The 19653-nt window shown below is 43.1% G+C and overlaps 2 protein-coding genes across 2 annotated transcripts; both read right to left on the bottom strand.

Annotated features, from left to right (window-relative positions):
* Window positions 1-5917: 5917 nt before the first annotated feature.
* LOC111070931 (fibrinogen-like protein A) lies at window positions 5918-7175 on the bottom strand. The gene is made up of 2 exons (XM_022361988.2): window positions 6245-7175; window positions 5918-6174 (listed from the first exon to the last, which is right to left on the bottom strand). Exons 1-2 carry the CDS (start codon window positions 7129-7131, stop codon window positions 6036-6038), a joined length of 1026 nt encoding a protein of 341 aa, XP_022217680.2. The 5' UTR covers window positions 7132-7175; the 3' UTR covers window positions 5918-6035.
* A 1761-nt stretch (window positions 7176-8936) lies between these two features.
* Window positions 8937-12441, bottom strand: LOC111070929 (somatostatin receptor type 2). Its single transcript, XM_022361986.2, has one exon. The coding sequence runs from the start codon at window positions 12229-12231 to the stop codon at window positions 10498-10500; it is 1734 nt and encodes a 577-aa protein (XP_022217678.2). The 5' UTR covers window positions 12232-12441; the 3' UTR covers window positions 8937-10497.
* Between the last annotated feature and the right edge of the window lie 7212 nt (window positions 12442-19653).

Here is a 19653-nt window from a genome sequence, read left to right as displayed (position 1 = left end):
CAATTATTCGAAACTCGTTTGGTTTATTTGGGATGCCATGGATATGAATATTGGAGTGGGGTTTTACATGATATTCCTCAAATTTGCTGCATCAAGAAGGTTCAAATGGAAATGGCAATGAATCGTAATCGTTGTCGTAAATATTCAAATTATTTATCAACTTGCGCAAATTATAGTCTCTTTGTTTATTTAAATCGGTGATAGAGCTACATTTAGAGCTCTATCAATCCCCAGTGGTTTCAATGGAAACATAATCCCAATGCACACATGTAGTACTACTTTAAGTGATTTCAGTCTGTTATCCATGAGTTCAGTGATGTACCTACGTGTTAATAAATTCCAAGGCAAAAGGCTAAAAGCTCACTTAAAAGTGATTTGCCTTGGCAAATGGATATTTGCACTGCTTCTGTGCCTGGAACTTCAAACTTGCATAGCCTGACCTGTTCGTCTTGCAACCCATTAAAACCAAAACCCTTTCCCGTTAAAGGGCCTGCTCCTGCTCTGCCCAAAGTCAATTGCTAACCAAAGCAATCAAACGAATCTTCGCCGGCGGCCTTTGGCACTTTGGCACTTTGACGCCTTTTCCCTTCCCCAGTTTCTCAGTGCCGTTCACGCACCTATTTTCTAATTTTGCGTCTGGCAAATTCAATTAGTTCCACCTCAGCCTTAGTCTCAGTCTCAGTTTTTGCTCTCCCTGCGCCTCAATCAATTTTCATTCGGCCAGGTAACAATGTAGCAGTACGGGGGGTAGGGATTGGGACACGGACAGGGACAGGACTCATTATGCTGTCAGCGTAATTATTATTTTGACATTGCCAGATGTACATTTAATTACGTAAAATATCTCCATCGAAACGATGCTCTCTCCTATGTTGCGAAACCTGCAGACCGAGCGAATCTCGGAGAGTCCCCACTGAGATTGCTCTGACCTTTTGGTGCTCAGGAGTTTTTTTGTTTTTATCAGTTTTCCCTCTTTAAATAAAGTTACCCACTGGGCAATTGTTTTGGAATTTCCATTGGTTTATTTTACAGCACTTTTTGGGGTTTTCTGTAGTTGTGTTTACTTGGCGGCTTCTTTTGTATTTCCCTCTTATTTTGTTACACAAATTCGTTGGAACTTCGTTGCCGTTTTGTTTGGCAGCTTTTCTGGAAAGGTCCTTTTGGGTTGGTATTTATTTTAGATCTACATGACTCGCTAGCTCAGTCGACTGGAATACCAAAACAACATGCAGGAACAGTTTTCTGACACCGAGCAAAACTTTTAAAACATTTTATTTTATTCACAGGGGATTAAAAAAAACAACAAGAGTGGCAAATAGCATGCATAGAATTTGATGTAAAAATTAATTGAACCAGAGAAGGAGTTTGGGAAATTGAAGGATACTATAATTAATAAACTGAAACTGTAATTAATTTAAAAAAATTAGCCACAGCTGAGAAATTATATGAAAAATATTTTATTTATATTCTGCATCCTTTTATTAAACTATCGATTCACTCTTTATTCTGCCGCAAAATTTGTATCTTAAAATCTTCTTGCCACCCTCCGCTTCGCTTCATTAACGTCCCTTCCTCTACGCTACAGTATGCAGCCTGTTAATTAAACATCAAAAGACTTGACCGCTAAGAAAAACCAAAGAAAAGTCTGCTCCGCCACCACCTCCTGTTACTGTCCATTCATCTCGACAGTCATTTGCGGCTGAGGCTGAGGCTGCTGCTGTTGCTCTGCTCTTCTGTTTTTTGGCAAGTTAACAACATACATCATTGACCTGTAATCCAGACAGGGCCGCACACGAACCTGAAACCGGCCCCTATCCATATCCGTACCCGTAGCCAAGCTGTCGGCTCGCGTCCGGTGCTGGGTTTTGCCTCCATTTTAGCTTGGCACTTCCAATGCCGACAATATCCGGGACAAGGAGAATGCTAGAATACCCCTCACAGTGTTTGGGGAGAAGTAGTAATGGAAACCAGGGAGACAGTCTCCTTAGAGAAATATTTTCTTAATAGAAAAATTGTGTAGAATTTATGTAGGAATTTAAAGTGGCAATGAAACATTGCATCATCTCCCAAAGTTGATGTCACATTCCCTTCCGTCAATCGCATCTACCCCACCTCATGCCAGGATGCTTACGAGGAGGAAAAACAAAAAAATAAAACGTTAACAATATGTTAACCGAAGCGGAAATATCACTTGGGAGCTACACGGACATGAACAGCGTCTGACTTTCGTTTCGATTTGTTGTGCAGAATAAACAAACTAGCGAACAAGTACGAAAAAACGACTCTGAGCCAGGGGAGGCTGCTTTGGGGCTAGAAAAAGGCGGAAAGAATGTGTCAATAATGACTAATGGCCAAGCCGGAAAGTATGGCCTATCATTCGGGCCGGTCATTGGTACCGTTCTGTCGGTCTTGGACGGTCTCGGCTTCTGCTCATTGACAATAAGGGATATCCATTTATTTTTGCATATTTTTCTTTTCCGGTTCGACAAGTTTTTGCTAAAATGAGGCCTCACCTCACCTTAATCCCCTTCTTTGTTTTTTTTGTGGATACATCATTCGGATAGATCCTATTCCCTGTCGGGAATGGCTTATAATTTAAAGCTTAGAGAACAAAAAAAATGTAAGGAAGATGACAACTTGTGCAATATCTGAGGTTGACCACTAGTTAAATATTATACATATTTACATATGTATGTACATATATTCACATTAATCGAACATGAACGGACCTGAATCGTTGCTTATAATTATACCTATATGATACCTGATATTGTATGGCTAGTGGCCTTGACCCAATTCAACCACAATGTTTTCCATTTTTATTTAATCGAATCGACACGGGAACAGAAAATCAGAGAGAGAGTCAACATTTAATTACATTACATTATACAGTATACTGTATGGTTAGTGATTAAGCCTGCCCAACTTGTATAAAGGGAAAGGGATTTCGGGTAAAGTATGTAAAAATTCCGCTAACGAAATCTGGCAGTAAAAGGCATACAAAGTTGTCAATTGCACAAGCCATCTAAAATATCTTTGTAACTTGGCATTGATCGGATTCATTTCTTCATTCACTGTCGAAATGATATTTAAATTATAATAATTTGATTGCGCAGCTATTACTACAACATTGGTGCAAGTAAACACACCATTAAAACATAACAAATACATAAGGTTTTTTACACCTGGCCAACATTTTGGGGCAGTGTTTTTTAAAAGAAAAGTAAAACACGTGCCGCCACTTTTTTCAGAGTTTTTCTCGGTGCAAAACGTTGACAAATCTTTGAGGTCTCTGACCAAGACCTTTGGCGTACAATTATTGCCAGCAAATGAAATGCTCGTCAGTCGTCAGACAAAGAGAAACGGAAAAAAAATAGCCCAAGGATCCCAAAAGAATGAATGCCAAAGAGAACAGAGAGGAAGAGTGGTGGAGAAAATGAGAATGAGGAGGCATAAATAACTAAGAGTATGGCCGCACAGAATAAACATAAATAAAAGCGGGGCAAACACCACAAACTCAAATTACACTCCGGAATGTAGTCTGTGAGTGGGGAGGGGAGGGTGCAGACGCGGACGCGGTCTCAGGATAGGATGGTGACAGGAATCGTGGAAGTACCGGACAGCCAGCTGCGGCTGAACCCAAAAATAGGCGACTAATGTCCACAAATGTTTGTCCAGGTATTCCTCTATCTACGAACTAGTCTTTCAGGTGAGTCTTTCCCACTCTCTGCCTCTCTCTCTCTTCTCTGTCCCTCTCACTCTCTGCCTTTATTTCCATCCTGGTGTGTGTTTTGTGTAATTAATGTGGCTTGCCTGCTGCTTCTGTGGTAATGGCAACAAAGTCCAAGAGGAAGCGGAAGTGTGAGCCCAAAAAGTTTACGTTAACAGGAAATTGTTATTGTTTTGTCGCCTTAAAAAAGCAAGAACGAAAAAGGGACAGACATGCGAGAGGCCCCAAATGTGATACGAGTCAGATATACCCTGCAGATAAACTCACCAAAGAGATGTCCAGATTCCTCGCCAGCAAATTGTTACATAGCCATCCAGGAACATGACATCCCCTCGTCTCAGCGGCATACCCATTGATGGGGGGGCCTGCGTACAAAAACCCGAAAGCCGTTTGCGTTGGTAATATTGAGGAGCCAGCTGACCATTGCCGGGTGGGTTATCCAGACCAGGTCATTGACTTTCCTTCCACTCTCTGTCATCGCTCCCTCCCTGTGTGGGTGTGGGGGTTTTGTGCCTGTGTGTGTGTGTGTGGATGGGTAATTAAGATGCTATCTCAGGGCGTTGAAATTCGAGACGAGAAGCGATTCCTGGATAGCGGCGGCTATAGTTGGCTTTTACGGCTTAGCCTTGGCGGAAATTGGCCAACTTAAAGCGGGCACCGTGTTGGGTGGGTTGGTGCTGGTTTGTCTTTAAAGCCTATTACTAGTTAAGTCCCGACAGCGTGCTATAATTTTCAATAAGCACAATTGACACCCACTCGGACAGAAAGTAGTGCAAAGGAGGGGCTGCTGCCACTTGAGCTGAGTTCCTCGGACACTCGCCGGGGGGCGGGGGGTAATTTACGCCTTCAATTTGTACCGGCCAACGGCCAACGGCCAGCAGGCAGCGGCAGCGGCAGCTCCCACTTGATATAATTGATGGCCAGTGTCCAAGTTCGTGGCAACTTGGAGCTGGGCTGGGACTGCTGGGTGCTGAGCGCCTTACCCCCTGGCTAGCTATTTACTCGTCCTTGCTGGTACGTTTTGTGTTTCCGGCTCATTCTTATGTGACGCCACCATCCATATACACAATATATCCTCCCGTACATACATATGTATATGAGCAGCATATTTCAAGCGTTTTTATGGCCAAAGAGTCCAGCAGTAGGAAGCTCATCTCGTGGCATGTGGCGCTGTTTACGGAAGCTGCCTGACCGGGAGTGGGGCGCAGGCTCCTCATCATCATCACCATCATCTGCGAAAAAATGCTACAAAAATGTTGATCGATTCGAGTTTGACTTTTATGCCCGCTGCGTGTTTGTCGTGGGGTTTTTTTTTTTTTTTTGGTACTTCCTACGAGGGGCAAACTCACCAGTTTGAGGCTGTTGGACTGTTGGTTCTTAATCTAACAAAATAATAGAAAATGTTTATTATTATTATTGCTACATTGAGCAGCAAAATCTCTTGAAATCCTTACCGAAAGGGCATCCACAACTCCTCATGTATCCCTCATCTATTCACAATGTGTTTTGTATCCATCGCTGTCAATACTTTCTCGTTGCTGACTCAATCATCAATCACTCGGTGGCCGCCCCATCTCCTGCCTTAACCCCTCCAATGGCTTATCAAATTTGTTTTCTGAATGCCACGGAAATCGGCTACGTTCTGCCGTTCTTAAATCGAAGCCAAAGATTCGGAAGGAATCGTCCGGCTGGCTTTTTGTGTCCCAATTACTGCGAGTAAACCGAAGGAACAGCTCCTTACAAAATTTACTGTCCGACTCGATGACTTTCGACTTTTGAGCAATTTGCTATAGCCACGAACAGGAGCAGGAGAAGAAGCAGACGCAGAAGCAGGATGCAGCAGCGATAGCAGCTCTTTGGAAATAGTTTATACCACCGCATGCAGAAATGCCAAACGCTCGATTGGACGCAAAACAAAAATTGTTGGCGAAAAACTTTCAATTTGCTCAGCCGAGAATCTGGAATCATGGTGAAAGGGAAAAAAAAAATCATAAAATACGAGTATAAACCGAAAGCCACAGCCCAATTGGAGGAGGAAGTGGCACGGAATGCTCAAGAACTTTTCAATTTGGTGGCAAAATTTGCGCCATTTCCTTGGTTGCTGTTTTTTTCTTTCGCAAAAGCAGAAAAGGTTTTGATCCTGTCCTGTCCCCCTCCCTCCTTACAACCACTTCAAAACTGCAAGTGTCAATGGGGGGAAATTGTTCAACGCTGACACAGAAGGTTTCAGCACGAACAAAATACATACGTATATTTATTCGTTGATTCGATTGTTTCTTTTACAAATTAGGAGCACTTCGATTTGTTAGTCCTGCATCAAAGTGTAGTATGCCGGACGAATCATCATTTTGACCGACTTTAGCGAAGTATAACTCTTCCAGGGGAACCACCAGATGCCGGTCCAGTCGTTTTGTGGCCCATCTTTGTACCGACCCATCAGATTGCTGAGAATGAGATAAGCGAACAATTATGGAATGCTGTTAAGTTTGAGATTCCGAGATGCATATGTCTCACCTATTGGCGTCCCAGCCATACCACCAGGCTCCCCCATAGTAACTGGCACAGCTCCCTTTGCCCCATCCATCGTTGTCCCTATCGTAGGTTGTGAACTCATTGTTCAGATGGTAGCTCATTGCCTCCCCGGCATTGCCTGAGTACTCGCCCAACGATCTCAGTTTATATTTCTCATGCTCATTGCCAATCCGTAGATTACTGTACAGAGCATATCGTTCGTTGCCACTGAAATCTTCGAGCTGTATGAGCAGCTCGTAGGGCACGGATCTTGTCAGACTGTGCAAATTTTCGAGGCCCAAAAAATGATCGTCGGTCAGGTCCCCGAAGCCATTGCGATAGCTGGTCCAGTTTCTGTAAAAGTCCTGCTGCTCTCCATTGGTGCGCTTCAGTACAACAATCCAGGCGGGTTCGTCCATCTCCACCATTTCGCAGTACACTGGGAACGGCTCGCTGCCGGGAACTTGGATTTGGTGTATTCCGGACTCCTCGTAGGACGCACACTTAGTGGGTAGTGAAGCATACGTGGGGCTAGTGGAACATCTGGGAGTGGTGGAACTGGTGGGAGTGGTGGAACTGATGGGAGTGGGCTCTTCTTCAGTTGGGGTGTCCTGGGGCAATGGGTCGCTTTTCAGCTCGGCAAAGAGATCGTCTTTGCCCTGCAGCTCCATCATACCGCGAAGTTCCACTAACTGTTGGTTCAATGTCTCGATCTGTGCACCATACTCATCGCAACGTTGCTTCAAAGCCACTACAGTGTCGAGCAGGGGCTTCAGCTTCTCAAAGCATTCTGGCCCACAAAAATCAATAGAGTTCCCTTCGTTGTTGTAATCGAACAGTTGTACGGTAGAAAATCCTGCCAGTAGCAGGATAATCGAAATAACTTTCATTGCTGTCGGGAAACGTCTTACTGGTGGCGAATTTTAAAATAAACTGATCGCAAATCGAGCGAAATGCCCGCAAAGATGACTATACTGTGTGGAACTCGTCTCGTTCAGTTCTTATCGCTCTGTGACCCGAGAGTCAAATCAAAAAGATTATCAATAACGATATGTACATATGTGTATGTGATTCGATTACACAAGAAACCAAACAATGCAAAATATTGCCAATGGCACGATTCATTAAAATACCCGCATCAATGCAGCTACATTGTAACGCAGCAAAATATTTGATTCACATTATCACGTATAATGTTCAGTCGAAGCTTTTTTCCTAAAGAAAGAAGGCAAAAAAGCGAGCAACCTGTTTAATTAGTTGGCTTATTTCGTGGGCCATTTATATTGCAATTAAATGTTTGTTTTGTTCTTTTCTTTCCAATATTTTACATCCAATTATACTATTTGAACAGCTGTAGAGTCTCCACCGGTCTAAATCTGTGTATTTGCTTGGCCAGCAGCACCATTATCCGTCGTATTGAGGTGCTAATGTATTTATAAAGCGACTCGAATGTATTTTTAGTTTTTAAAAGAAAAAAGAAAAGAAAAGCGTAGCTGAAATGTGGGCTGGTCGGGCGCCTTTTTATCTGTTCATTTTCATTGCCCAATTTATGAAGTGCGAATCATTAATTTGATTTCTCGTATAGCCAGAAATAAATTAGGTCAAAATATCCACAAATGGGCGGTGGGGCAGCGCTTTGAAGTCGGTCCGCTCAGACATATACATAGTACTCGTATACCTACTCGTAAATCTGTTACTCGTTTGACTTTGAAAATTTCCAGAGAGCGCTGGAACACAAATGGGTGGGTGCAGAAGGAGGGGCGGGGCCCAGGCAGCCTTGCCTCGAACTGTATTCATAATTCAACTGACAGCTGAGTTTTTTCCATCAATATGGCTATAATTTGTCCGCCTGGCCCATCTTGCACACGTACACGGACTTCTAAGTGCCTTCCCTGCTCTGCTCTGCTCTGCGCTGCTCTCTACCTTGACCTTAAACTTTAACTTGATGGAAATGCGGGGATGTGTCTGCCTCATCCTCGTCCTCGTCTGCAGTTTCCTATTAAAACTCTCAAGGCTCCCTGGCATATGGCGGAGTGCATCAGCATGCAGGAGCGATGTCCATAACCCAAAAACTTCCCCAGACAATCAATATGCCCCGCACCCACGATACTCCTTAAGTGCGAATGAAATCGAGTAGGAAAACTACACACTGGCAAGCACTTCTCTGTCCTTGGCGTTGTGTGTTCTCAACACTTTCTCAATTTGGTTGGTCAACTGGATTTACAGTATGCCCGGAATGTCATTGTCCTCGGGCCGCCCGCCTCCCTTGCTCGCTGAAACTGTCACTTCTTTGCCGTACTCCTTCCCACCAAATGTCGTTGCAGTTTGTGTTTAGCTTTCCTTATATGTTCTTTAGTTTTTTCATTGCATTTTCCAGTCCAGTTTTCCAACCCAGCCTCACTGCTGCCTTGAGACTTAGATGTTGTAAATGGGGGGTTACATTGGCCGAAGCATGAAAAATGTTTTCTTGTTTTTGTATTGCCACTTTTTGTTGTTGTTGTTTATGGTTGCTGAAAAGGAAATCCTTTGTTTACTCACTTTTAACTGGGGTTTTGTCGTACAATGCATTAACGAGTCCTAAGTGAACAATTAAAATCAATATAAACAAAATGAAATTATACATGAAAGTAAACAACAATACAAGCATCGTTTGAAGGAGAAAAAAAAGGCTGACGAGTTTCGAGAATTCATTTAAAATTATGTTTATTTTATTTGATCATTTTTTGAAGCGCTCAAATTGCACCTAATGTATTTTTAGCAACATTTCTTTGCCTTCAATTAAGTTACACTTAAAATTGGAAAATGTATCCATATAGATGTATCTTTTTTGTTTTGTTTTGTTTGTCTACATTTTTCGTTTACCTGTAGCTTTTTTTTGTGGACAATACATAAATGTATGTATATGTATGTATGTATGTATCATAATTTAATAGTAAACACTGATTAGCCTAGGTTTTTTTTTGTATTTTCAAAAGTACAAATACTCGTGTACATTGGGTGGGCGGGGGAAAAGTTCACCCAACAGTGCCCAAAGATTATTTCAGCTATGATTTACAATATATGTTGTTTACAATATCCAAGTCAATGATAAATTCTGGCATTCAAGAAAGACAAACAAACTTTGTGTGTGTTTGTTTTTCGGGGGAGAATCTATTCGACTGTTCTGTTGTCAGCTAATTAAATATTTATTGTATCTATTGTTTTTATTAATGTATTCATTTAATATTAATTTAAGTCGATTATTGAATGCAGAGGCTTAAAAACATTTAGTTCCAATGTTAAATTAAAATGCACTCGGTTAATTAGACTTCATTAGAGATTATCGTCATGAATTGTAATGCAAATTTTCCACATTGTTTGCTTTACATTTTCCGAATTTTTTCCATTTCCATTTTCGTTTTATTTTACAATCACATTTACAATTTAATTCGAATTGAAAAAGGGTTTGTTTTGTTTTTTATTGATTTTTTTTGTTTTATTTCTTGTTGCAGCGAATACTTTTTGTTCGTTTTATTTCCAATGGAATTACTTGCCTTTCTGGAATTCTTTGGGTTCTCGTTTTGGGTTTTTTGATATTTTTGGCTTTTTTATTGCGCGTTTTTCTGAGTTATTCATTTCGTACTAATTCCAAGGGAACTTGAAATCTAAGATCAAATCTTTGGCTTACCGAACTAACACTCCAAACTTGTTATGTTCCACTATTTTCACTTTCTCGTACTCCACAACCAGCCGCCCCACACTCATCACGTTATTTGTAAAGATTTTCAACCTTATTCTAGCAGAGTATGTAAATTGGAAAACGACATTAAAGGTATCCACACACACACAAACACACTTATGCAGAACTTATCTGATCGGCAAAGCGATGCGACTGCGATTTGCATTTGATTTGCGTCCTTTGATCTGAAGTACTTTTAAGATGAATATTTTAGTATTGAAACTATCTCTGACCGAAGCCTTACTGGCTGTAAAGTTCTGTTAAGTATACGGAAATAACAACGAAATTATAATCGACTCTCTGGCATAATCGTTTCCACACCAGGTTTCAATCGCAGGCTTCGCATCGTTTTGCTTTATCAATATAAAATATCAGTATCCATCGAGAACGAACGCTTAATCTAAAGCAGAAGCTCGGACTGCATTGTCAGCTGTCTATCGAGCTCCACTTCCACGCTCACGCCCACTCCGATGTCGGCCTGCCCTCATCTTCTGGCTATAAACACAACCGTCTCCAGCGGCATAGCCTGGGCCCGCTCTTATAAGTCCGTGTGCAGCACGGGTGGCTTACAGTTGTTGGTCTCGGCATTGACTACCAGCAGAGTGGCAGGATTGCCGCTGTTGGATGGCGCTGGTAGCTCGGCAGGAGCATAATGAACTGCTGGTTGGACAGAGGTCACCGCATCCGTTCCCGCCGTTGTCGTGGTCGTTGTGGTGGTGGTCATCGGTGCATTGTTGTTTCTCGCTGCAGCCAGTGCCCTCTTTTTGGCCGTGCCACCGGCCTTGGCCCCTTTGTTGCCACCACCGATTAGCCGCTCCGACTGCCGTCCCTTGCCGAACTTGGGAAAGAAACTGTTCTCCAGCTGCAGCTGGGCATTGACGTCCTTGCGGGCCGCGCAGGTGCAGGCCTTCATGAAGCTCTTCTTGAAGTTGTCGCTGAGAAAGGCGTAGAGGATGGGGTTCATGGCCGAGTTCGAGTAGCTGAGGCAGCCGCAGACCAGGAAAACTGCCAGCTCCAGTCGTGAGGCGCCGCACGGATTCGGTACCGAGTTGATTAGGGCCACCTGCGAGATCCAGTGTGGCAGCCAGCACATGATGTACACAGTTATCACGGTCAGCACCAGCTTGGTGACCTTCCTGTGGGAGCGCTTCTTCTCCTTGCTCTTGTGCTTGGGCCCCACCGTGTGCAGCTTCCTGATGACCAGGCAGTAGAAGACCAGAATGAAGGTGAGCGGCGTGGCAAAGCCCAGCACCACCGAGTACAGTATGAATGTGGTGTCTGAGTCCAAGTTCTGGGTGTCCGGCCACTCGATGTTGCAGGTCAGCAGCCCGTTCTTCGCTGGCACTGTGCTGGCAAACAGAATGACTGGCAGCATCAGCAGCACCGAGGTCATCCAGGCGAAGGCCGACACCAGCTTGGACACGAACGGGGTGCGGTAGCGGGGCGAGGATATCGGATGGCAGACGGCTATATACCTGTCCGCCGACATGATCAGCAGGAAGATGGACGAGGTGAAGGATGTGATGGAGCTGCTCACCATATACGCCTTGCACATGTAGTCCCCGAAGGACCAGTTGCCCACCTGCATCGTGTAGAGAAGGAAGGGTATGCCAATCAGGAAGAACTCGTCGGCTATGGCCAGATTCAGGATGTAGATATTGGTCACCGTCTGCATCTTGGAGAACCGCATCACCACATAGATCACCAGGGTGTTGCCAAAGAGTCCAACGATGCACACCGCCGCGTACAGTATCATCGCGATGAGCTTCAGTATGAAGTTGCTGTTGCTGCTGCTGTAGTTACTGCTTTTGCTGCAGTCGACGCCCGGAAAGAGACCACCGCCGCTCCCGTTGCGGTACTGGTGGGGCACAGCCGGTGGCCGTCCAAAGGCCAGTGTTCCATTGAAGTCAACTGCTGCCACCAGATTGCCATTTATGTGCTTGTAGTCCAGCTCCAGTTGCAATTGCTGCTCCAGTTGTTGCAGCTCTTGTAGTTGTTGCTGCTCTTGTAGTTGTTGCAGCTGCTGTTGCTGCTGCTGTAACAGTTGCTGCTGCTGCTGCTGTGAGGTTCCATTTGGCGCCACTGTCAACTGCTCTGTGGGCATTATTAAGCTCGTTAGTGTCAGCGCTGTCAGCACAAATAACAGAAGGCCCCTGCCATGGTCCGGGCCCAGGACGTGGACATGGACGTGGACATGGCTGTTGTCGCTGTCCACGATGCGGCAGCCACTGCGGTCAGCAGCTGCCCCATTCGGTTTCGAATGTCCTTTCATGTTGGCTTTTGTGCCTGTACCCTGTTGGACCCTCTGCCACTCCTGGCCTCCTGGTAATTTCCTATACCCTGGTCGTCAGCCTATTAGTGGGAGCCTGAACCAGCTGCTGAATCGCAAATGTTTTGATATGTTTTCCATACTTTATGCGTGGCCCACCCGGCTTCACATGGTCCTGTTACTGTGCCTGTTAGGGGTTGCTGGTGGTTGGTGGTTGGTGGCTGTGGTGCTGCTGCTGCAATAGTAGAACAGAGAAATGCGAGATTGATTAGTGGCGGCTAGTGCTGGTCGATGTGGATCGGATCTCCTTATTATTAGCTGGTTATATGGATATGGCCTGCCTGCCTGCCAGCTGCTCATAACAAACGAGCGCATTTTTTACCGACAATATTGAGCGTGGGGTATCAGTATTTCATGCAGTTACAGCTGCTACAGTGGACCACGGGAAAGGCAGCGAAAGAGAGGCTTTTCTTCTGCCTTTAGCCAAGTTTTCCGTCTCTGAGGGAGTGGCCTGCACAGCCCCTCATTTTCCGAGGCATCTTCCAGCAGACAACAATGCAATCAACTATATCAAATTTTGCTCGTTTGCCTGTGTTTGTTTTCTTTCCTGCTCGCGAGCGTACAAAAAAAATGATTTTCTATCTGGCAAGTGAAAAATGAATGGCAACTCGAGAATGGAGCAAGGAAAGTAAAGAAAGAAAGCAACAACAAGCAATTAACTTGGCCATAACATAGCTGAGCTGAGACTAAGGCTATGGTAAGGGGTGGGGTGGAAATACCGAGGCGGAGCTTACTATTCGTACATATAAAACCCAATCTATTTGTTGTGCCAAAAGCAGAAATACTTCGAGTATAATTAAAATGAATTTCAAATGACTCATCAAGGATGTTGGCTGCAAAGAAAAACAGCATACATATAACAGCATTGAAACTGTGTCAACTGCCACTGAGAAACATTTCTGCAGGGGTTCGATTGAAATAATTCAAGAAATTTAATGAAAATTCGACTTAAAAAATATTATCAAATATCCAAACAGAAAATGTCGATGCAATTTATACGATTTACTTGTACTGGTGGTGCCTCCCTCGTCGATTGCTTCGTACAATAATTAATTACAAAATTGTTTCGAAACGCTTTCGGGAATCTTTCTCTGGGAGCACCCTTCAAGTAGTCTGCGGGAGCTTACCTCCAAGCGAGATTTGCCAGAGAGCGAGAGGGCAGCAAAAAGTTTGAGCAAGACGCAAACAAAACCGTCGAAAGCCGCAAACTTCTCGGTCCTTCGCAGACAATGAAGCAGCCAATAAGAAGTGAAGTCAAGTCAAGTTTTTGGGGCGGCCAGAAAACTTATTTGCCAGGATGACATGCCAAGGCCAAGTGGAAGTTTTGGTAGGTCATGGCGGAAAGAGCGTGTGGGCCCGGGTTGGGCGACCACACGCAGATAGAATTTCCTCTGATTAATTAATTGGCGTAATCCTAGTTAGATAAACTACTGCATGAATTGCCAACGAATTTATGACTCAAACAACCAACAACAGCAGCAGTTCCTACTGACCTTTGCCCAGATCGGGTTTAAGGTTAAGCCCCAGCCCCCGCCAACCCTCCCCACAGCCATGACCCCACATAATTAGAAATATGGAGACGCACTTGCTCATACGGCAGCCACATCATAATTGCCACCAACCCCCGCTGACTTTGTACGGCATCCACCTTGATTAGTCAGACAGACAGATTCCGATAATTATGCCAGGACCAGTATGCCACAGTCTGCATGATGTGGCTGTGCCTGTGCCTGCGCCTGACAGCCAATTGGAGAACAGTGCCGCTTCCAGTCCGCTTCCAATGTTCGGCTTCTGGCCAGGACAAACAAGGCTAGCAATCAATTGGCAAACATGTGTTGCCATTGACGATGACGAAGAAGGCACCTCACATGCTTCTCTGCTCTGCCGCCCAAAATTTCAATCAAAGTCCATAAAACGCTTGACTACCAACTAACAACCAACAACCAACAACCAACTACCGACTACCGATCTGGCCGCTGCAGCAGAAGATATGTGTGTTTCGGCTTTCCAATGAATTCGAGACAAAGGAAAAGGTGGCTTTATGGATGACTTGACTGATGAAACTTTAATTGGCAATGCTCTACGATAGTAATTTTGCGACTTTAACGCATGAATATTGTTACGTTTCCAAATATTCTTATTTATATTGATACAAATTTATTTGTAATTGAATATTGTAACATACTTTTTGGGGCACCCAAAATATAGAAAATCTTGTCTTTTTCTATAGAAAAGTTAGTTAAATTTAACACAGAAACTAAATGGAAGAAAGAACCTAACGAATTTTTATGGAATTATTTTTTCGTTGAATATTCCCGTCTTTTGTTTGCAGCGCCTTTGTTCGTTCACCTGAGCACACGCCAAGCGATGCCATGCCATGCGATGCCATGCAAAACTTGGCGCTGTTATCTTTTACACTCATTGGCCAAAGTCATTGTCATGCATAGAGTTTTTAGTGCTGTCCTCCTCACGTTTCACCTTTGTTCCCACCTTCCTCTCTGGCATACATTTTCACTTTCATCGCTCGCAAAGAGAATGGAGATTCGAGTGGATAGTTTTCCCGCTGTCACCTGTCAGTTGATTTGTTTTCGCCGAGTTTGCTTGCCTAATTTCATGATTTTAGCCAGTAGTCAGAACCTGATTGCTTTTCAGTTGGTGGGATTGCCATTAGGTTCATTACAAATAATTTTCGACCTGTTGTGCAAGCCATGAATCCAATGAACACCAGATCGGCTTATGTCAACCAATTTAATTGGTAAATATACGGAAATAGCTCACATTTCCCATACCATATGGGGAGGGGGGGCACAGCAGTCAACAGTAAAATCATATTCCCTGTTGGTTATGAGCAAATCAGGCCCGATTGGCATTGGGTAAGCTTTTAACATGATTGAATTTCATGGATGAAAATGTGATTAAAAGCTGTATTCAATCAACAAGCGAAGAGTTAGCTGAAATTTATTTGAATGAACAGCACTTATTAGGTTATTTTATATAAATTAATGTTCATTCATTGCTTTGAATTGGTCTTTTGACAGCATGCAGTTTTCTGTATTTATAAACTTAAACTTTTCACATTTATGCCTACAAGTTTTAGACTTTAAACGATAGTTATTCATTGCGGTTATGATGGTTGAATATATTTTTGTTATTCTTCTCTTTGTTTATTCTCGTATTATTCTTAATAAAGACTATAGCTGGGGCCCAGTGATGTTTCATTTTTATGCTGAACTTCTTTGAGTTAAATTATATTTAATTGATATCTTGAAGTTATTCATTGTGTGGATTATCCCCTCGTTACCGGTTAATGAGGTTTATTGTACATTTATTACATATTCCACGTTAAATGCGTCACTTCCTGAACGGCTCCTCCCACTCCTCCCACTCGTTTCGATCACATTGTTTTTTTCCTAATAAATTCTACTCCTATGGGGGGAAAATGAGTGTGCACCCACCTGAAGCCTGAAGGCTGGCAAAATATGTTTGCCTTAATTTATGTATTTACACTTTTGGCCCGTTGCTTCGAACCGATTCTGGATAAATTATGTGCTCATCCGTGCAGCGGCGACATCCTCACGTTTTCCTCTCGACGCGTCGGTCGATGGTACATACATACATATACATATGTAGATATGTATGTATGTATGTATGGTACATAGTCATGATTTAGAAATAATTAAATATTTATTTTCGCACATCGTAAATGACGTTGCCAACCTATCGATGAGGTTTGCCCCACCCAACCGAGTGCTCATTAATATTAATAAGGCGACTTTTGCCGAGTGCGAGTATCAGATGGCCTCCGTTCGTGTCCCCCCCCCCCGTGTCTGGTGTCTCTAATCTCAACAGGTGTTTGTGTTGCCTTCTGCCACACACGTGTCTGCCCGGCCCGGCCTCGTCCTTGCCAGTGCTTGCCATGTAATCAAGTCAAGTGTCAGTGCCTCGGCCACAGACAGAAAGTTTTATCTGAGCGTGGCCCGAAGCGAAGAGCGGCGTTTTCGTTTAGGCCAAAACTCCCGCTCGAATCCAATTTCCATTATCCAATTTAACGCCGGCATGCGCGCATAAATAAGCCTCTGCGGATAGAGCCCGGGATAGAGACCATCACGAATAGGAATAGGACGATCCCTAGCCCTACCCAATAGCTCTCTGTTATGCAAATCTCAGCGAAAATGAAAAGGGAATAATATCAATCTTCTACTTAGCCAGGACAGAACATATATTTTATGGGCCCCCCATACCCAGCCCCGGATCAAATACATACATCACTTTGAGGCTGCCGCAAAATTTTAACCCAAAATTAGGTTTCCTTTAAAGTCAGTTAAAGAGAAAAATTCCAAGAAATTTTATGACGCAGCTGTCTTAGTGCTGCTTCGGATGCCCCAGAGAGGGAGATTGAAATATACAATTTATTTATTATTTATAGTTAAGCAAAGAGAAAAGGAATAAAAGGCAGCAGAGAGCCAACAGCCAAACCCGAAACCAGAAGAGACACAAACGACAGCTTAGCAAAATACAAGAGGAAAGACCAAACAAAATAAAGTGAAACAAAGACGAAGACAAGAGTACTACTCCACACTATGGAGGAGTCTTCGTTTGAATTGCAGGGAGGTTGCCACTTGCCAAGCGCCCTGAACCATCCATTTCGAAGAATAAAGATTTTGCAGGTGTACACACATACTTGATGCTTCACATCATAGTATGAAAGCAGGAGAAAAAAACCGATACCACGGAGTCGAAACTTCAAGTACCCTTTGGTTAAAAGTTCGTATGATCACAATTCGATCAAGATATTTAGATTTATCTGAATTTATGTATATCAAATAGGCTGCAGATTTTTTATTTGTTGCCGCTATAATATAAATTAGTTCCCATCCAACCTCTAAATAAGTTAGCTTAAGGACTCAGAGCACCACGGCGACTTTAAGCAAATATTTATTCTATTAATCTCCCGCCCTATATACCCATTGCTTTGACAAAGTGTCTGCCCAAAAACCTTTTTAAAATACAAATAGAAGGAAAATGTTGTGCTCAACGTTTAAAAGTAGACTTTGTATGATATTTTTCATTTTCTTTATTTTGTTTTGTCCTCCATTTAATGGCAACTCTGTTGCGTATCAGAAGGTGAGCGAGGAATTTTTTCGTTATCTGTATAACTTGATTTATGTCCCTAGTGCCGCCGCAGCCGCCGCTGTCGCCGAAAAACCCACACAAGTTTATCGATTATAAACAGTTTTGTTGTATGGCATAGCGGTAGCTACTGCTCCCTTTAGGGCCTGTCTATGAATTTTTATATAGCATGGGAAAATTGAAGGAAAATGAGCCACGTGCGCTTTCAGCAACATTTAATGTTGCGGCGTCAACAATGTGTCACGCCCATCGAGGCGCCTGCCTCTCTGGTTTTAGGCACATTCCCTCGCTCTCCCTGCCCTCAAGCAGTTAGACAATAAATTAATTTCAGCCACGAAGTGAGAGTACAACAAAAAGAGCAACAGAAAAATCAACTGAAATCAGTGTCTGGACAGAGACAGAGCTAGCAAGGAGGCAAAAATGGCGCGTGTTGCATTTAAAGAGAGCTTTGGAGAGGAGAGCAGACCTAGACCTGGGACTTAGACTGCTTACTGGGTTCCTCATCCACTGCTTTGGGGCTTATTTGCTTGCGGGATTCGGGCTTGATTTTCATATTCATCCTCCTCCTAATGGCCGCCATGGCTCGTGCGTGAGCGGAATTGTGCCACGGAACTAATGGCTGTGCTGTGGTGTGTGCCGCAAAGCACTCAAACGAAAGTTAGGCAAAAACCACTGAAATACGCGTACTCGTAATTTAAAACAAAATTTGCACTTTAAGAGGCTTGTTCTCGCAATTTATTCGTAAAGAAATGAAATGAGATGAGAAAATTTCCATAGGAATGACAGCTTAAATCGCATCGCAAATGTATTACTTTACATTCGGCATAAAGGAAGGAAATTTCGAGTTTAAAACAAGGAAGAAAGTGTTCATATGGAAAGGTGGAAGCATTTAATGCTCTCACACAATTTTATGGTAGAGAATTCTCTGTGATTCTATGTGAGATATGCGAATGTAATGGAACTCCAATTCAAAATACTGAAATGTAATTTATAGTGAGCCAGAGAGGAGTGGCAGAGTCAGGAAAGGGGGTAAATGTGGAGGAAAAAACATTAAAATGGAAAATATGTTTAAAATTTGGAATGTAAATGCTGCAATGCCAATGGAATGTGACAAAGTTTCAAGTCATATTCCCACCAACACAGTCCTTTACTTTTACATTATCGAGACTTGCTGTTCAGGCAAAGGATTGTTTGACATCAATTTATGGACACGCTTCCCACTCTGCTCCTTCAACATCGACATGGAACATGTAACATGTAGCAGGATGTGATGGTGCGATAAACGGACACTGTCCTGTCCGCATAAATCGTATTGCCATAAAACATTCGAGTATAAACAAGCCAAAAGTGGAAGGCCGACATCGTAAAAATGGGGAAAGAGTAGGAGGCGGGGCACAAACTATAACCAGATATGCAGATCATTGAAATTGTCACGGCCAAAACACACACACAACACACACAAAATATGTATTTTCGAACATGACAGAGCCTAACGAAGTTGATAACCAAATTTATGACTCCAGCAACCGTCCAAATGTTTGGCTAAGTGAAACATGAGACTATAAAAATGATGACTGTGCCACAAACCATTTCAACGGAGTGGAGTAGGATCTGCCACCCATGGAAAGTCCATAAATACTCCGACGTCGAAGGCTATAAAAACACGCGAAATGGTTGCTTTCGCTCTTGATGCGATGAAGAACTTTTCAAATTGATACTAAAATATGTTCTGCGGAATCATTTGTACGAATAAAGTATGGTCGAAGTACTCAGCTAGATAGATTTCTATTAAGATATACCATATATGTATAAGGAATACTTTAGACATGTCTTTCCATTAGTTTTGGATTAAGTTAGGCAGCTACAAAGCAGCTCCTCAGCTATACCTAAGTATTGCATATGGCGTTCCCTTACTCTTCTCACAATTTCAATTAGTGTTGCCAAGCATTTAAGGCCACTTGAAGTACTCCATACACATGAACATTTCAAGAATAATTAATCCCACTAAATCACTTAATGGAATCGATAGTTTTCCTTGCTCCCCATTGTTTTTATCTCCATGGGTTTCTACTGGGTGTCATGCGATATGGGAAGCAAGTCAGCAAACAAGACAATCAACTCTCATCAGAAATTTATCAGGGCTTTATTCCTGGCTGTTAAGTTTTTCCTATTTTCGTTATTCAAGTTGAAACTTTTCAATTAGTCACACGACTGCACAATTGAATTTTTTTTGCC

Source organism: Drosophila obscura, unplaced genomic scaffold (genome assembly GCF_018151105.1).
Source record: "Drosophila obscura isolate BZ-5 IFL unplaced genomic scaffold, ASM1815110v1 contig_208, whole genome shotgun sequence".
NCBI classification, from domain to species: Eukaryota; Metazoa; Arthropoda; class Insecta; order Diptera; family Drosophilidae; genus Drosophila; species Drosophila obscura.
The sequence above is the reverse complement of the archived record's forward strand: the minus strand, read 5'-3'. Positions and strand labels throughout refer to the sequence as shown.